The sequence below is a fragment of the Galeopterus variegatus genome, unplaced genomic scaffold (genome assembly GCF_000696425.1).
Source record: "Galeopterus variegatus unplaced genomic scaffold, G_variegatus-3.0.2 Scaffold11242, whole genome shotgun sequence".
NCBI classification, from domain to species: Eukaryota; Metazoa; Chordata; class Mammalia; order Dermoptera; family Cynocephalidae; genus Galeopterus; species Galeopterus variegatus.
This window is the reverse complement of record NW_007737353.1, coordinates 33700-36639: the sequence shown is the minus strand read 5'-3', so window position 1 is coordinate 36639 and position 2940 is coordinate 33700. Positions and strand designations below refer to the sequence as shown.

The following is a 2940-nucleotide window of genomic DNA, read 5'->3' as shown; positions in this document are numbered from 1 at the left end:
CTTGATCCCATGAGACAGGGAAAACAGGTATAATTCTGTTCCTTCTAGGGATGAATAAACTCAGGCTTGGATCAAATGAATTCCCAGGGTCGGTAGACCTGAGTTTCTTCACTTTCCATGATCTTTGCTGTGGGTTCTCCATCCACCCTGAGGGGGCACACACAGGCCTCCTGATGTGTGATTGGATCTAGGGAGGAACTTGTGGCTCAAGGACGCTTGGATCATCCCTTGGGGGTTACTTGGTATTACCACTTTCAACTGGTTACTTTGACCATATTCAACCTGTTCCCTTTTTCTCAACTTGTCCTGGAGCTGGCCCACCATGAGGTCTTTGGTGGTGCCTGGAAGCAAGAAGGGTGGAAGAAGGACAGATAGATCAATTCCTAGAGCTTCCTGGCCCTTCCATGACTCTTCCCACTTCTGCTGCCTTTGGCTCTCCCAATTCAAGAGCCCCTGTCACTGTTTTTACTAGAGTTTTTGTCCAACTTTGATAAGGAAATACCCAGATTTGCCCACATCTGAGGTCCATAGCCATTGTGGCTGAGCCGTCTTTCAGCCTTGAGCACCTCAGTATGGAAATGAGACCATGGATAAGATAAGGAAAAGATCTTTCGGGTCCACAGCCTCAATTTACAGCACAGAACACCAACTCCAGAGACATGCTGGACCGTGTTCAGGGTTCAAGGGAAAGTATTACAGAGATAAGACTGGAACCGGGGCCATGAATTCCATGTCCAGCACTAAGAACAACTGCCTCCACTGGTCATGGAGTTACACCATTGTATTCTATTCTGCCTTAACTTAAGCACAGAACTGTTAGAGCTCCAAATCAGTGGTCCTCAGGCTTGAGTGCGAATGAGAACTACCTGGAGGGCTACATATCTTGCTGCCCCACATGCACTCAGTGTCTGATTTGGTATATGGGGAGTGGGGTCGAAACATTTCTAGCAAATTGCCAGGTGATGCTGATGCTGCTGGTCTGTGCAACCCACTTTGCAAAGCTTTGCATCACTGTGCCAAGGGACTCTGTGCTTGCTTGGGGACTGGAGCATTGAGAAAACTGTAAGAGACACTCAGAGTTGGAGAGGGGAAAACCATTTCAGAAGCAATTGGAGACAGTGGCATAGAGGTTTAAATAATTCCGGAAAAGTAAGGGGGGGGGAAGGTATGCAATGTTGGCCTGCAGGCGACCTGTCCCCTCTACATGTAATGGCTAGACACTCCTCATACAACATACACATCCACCAGTATACATACCTCTCTGGAGTCCCCTTCCTCTTCATCCTGCAGAATTCTGCCCTCTGGAAATCTTGCCCTGACTTGTAAGGGTCACCACTTTGGCTTGGAACTTAAAACTCTTCTTCATTGACTGCCAGGTAGGGAAAGTTTGAAACAAAAATATCTTCATATTTCCAGTACCCAGCAAAGTACCTGGTTCTGTTTGTGTTTATTGAGTGGAGGGACAAAAGAATGTGTCTTATCATACCCAGAAAGTGTTACTGGAGTCCTTTTGGAATTCTGGACACAGGGTTCCCCTGGAGCCACAGCCAGTATCGAGCTCTGCACCCCTAGAACGCTTCTTGGCACAGAGTAGGTACTCAATGTACACCTGTTGAATGGGTGGGTGAATGAGTAAATGAAAGAAGGAATCAAGGAAATGAGTGCTTGAATTTGTAACCCCAGCCAAGGGAGCTTACATCCTGAAATGTGTTTCTACAATTCCCAACCAAATGACACCCTCCCACACAAACTTTAGAGACCCATCCTGTCCATCTGTACCTGAACTGTCTGGGATGGGGGGGCAGATAATAAGTTCTAACAGTAGTCTACAAGCAGAAAAGAGGGTCCCAAATACCCCTGATTGAACACACAGGAGTTGCAGTCCTAGATCCAGTATTCTACTTGTGTGCACAGAGGGGAAAACTGTTCATACAGTATCAACCTCCACAGCAATTCCTGAACACGGCATTATTGCCACACCAGTGACACCCCTGGGGGAGGGGGGTGGTCAGGCTACATGTGCATATGAGCAAAAGAGGAAACTGAGTCTCTCAGCCCATGAACTGTCAGCAGATTAGAGGATTATATATATTGATTATACTGAGTAGTTGCTTACTTTCCTAAAGGCTACTGTCCTTTTGGTGGCTGGAAGTTATAAATTATACAAACATTTATTCTTTTGTTCCCAAAGTTGATTGTTTTAATACCCTCTGATACTCGAAAGCCAATGGTGAGATCAGTTAAATAAATAAACCATTAGTCTTGGAACAATGGCTCATAATAGGCAGTTTCGAAAAATAAGACCCTATAAAGAAGCATACAAAATGCAGAGCAGGTAATCATGGGGACTTTCCTGAACCTGGGACAATGGCCGAGTGCTGTGGATGGCTTCATCATCGCATGGCCCGTTAGTGCAGCTCTGCGGGAGGCAGAGAAACTGGCAAACCAGAGTTGTTCTGGGGTGGGTGTGGGGGCAGGGATGGGCTGCACGGTGGAAATGGAATTCCGTGCACACTGTGACAGCCAGATGTGAACCGTGTCACCTCCTCACAGGATGTTCTGCCCCATTTTGATTTATTTGTGTGAATAATCTTAACAGTCTCATATTACTCGTTTAGGACAAGGTACCCAGAATGTGTACATACTCTGCCAGCGGTGGCAGTGATAGTGACAGTGACCTGGACTGTGGACATAATGGTTTTGGAGCTGGAAGGGGAAAGTTAGTGAAAGCCCTGAAGAGTGCCGCTGCCCCAGGTAACTTTCACACGCTGGCCCTCTGAGTGTGCGTGTCTCTCTCCGGGAAGCCGCTGATGTGCCTTTCCCTGCGCTCGGCCCCACCCACCGTGATTTTACATTTTAGCTCCATGTATCTCCTGAGGTCTCATTTTCTGCTACATGCAGAAGATTGTGTATGTGCATCAATTTGTTTTCTGGTGTGAT

General features: G+C 46.9%; 1 protein-coding gene across 1 annotated transcript in view; it reads left to right on the top strand.

The window, feature by feature from the left end:
• The window catches only part of LOC103610499 (nck-associated protein 5-like), a gene marked incomplete at its 3' end in the record, with an annotated part of 15139 nt that extends 12385 nt beyond the window's left edge, over nucleotides 1-2754 (top strand). The window contains exon 5 of the mRNA XM_008594655.1: nucleotides 2619-2754. Within this exon, the coding sequence (XP_008592877.1) occupies nucleotides 2619-2754 (136 nt within the window). The remainder of the gene's footprint in view (nucleotides 1-2618) is intronic.
• Between the last annotated feature and the right edge of the window lie 186 nt (nucleotides 2755-2940).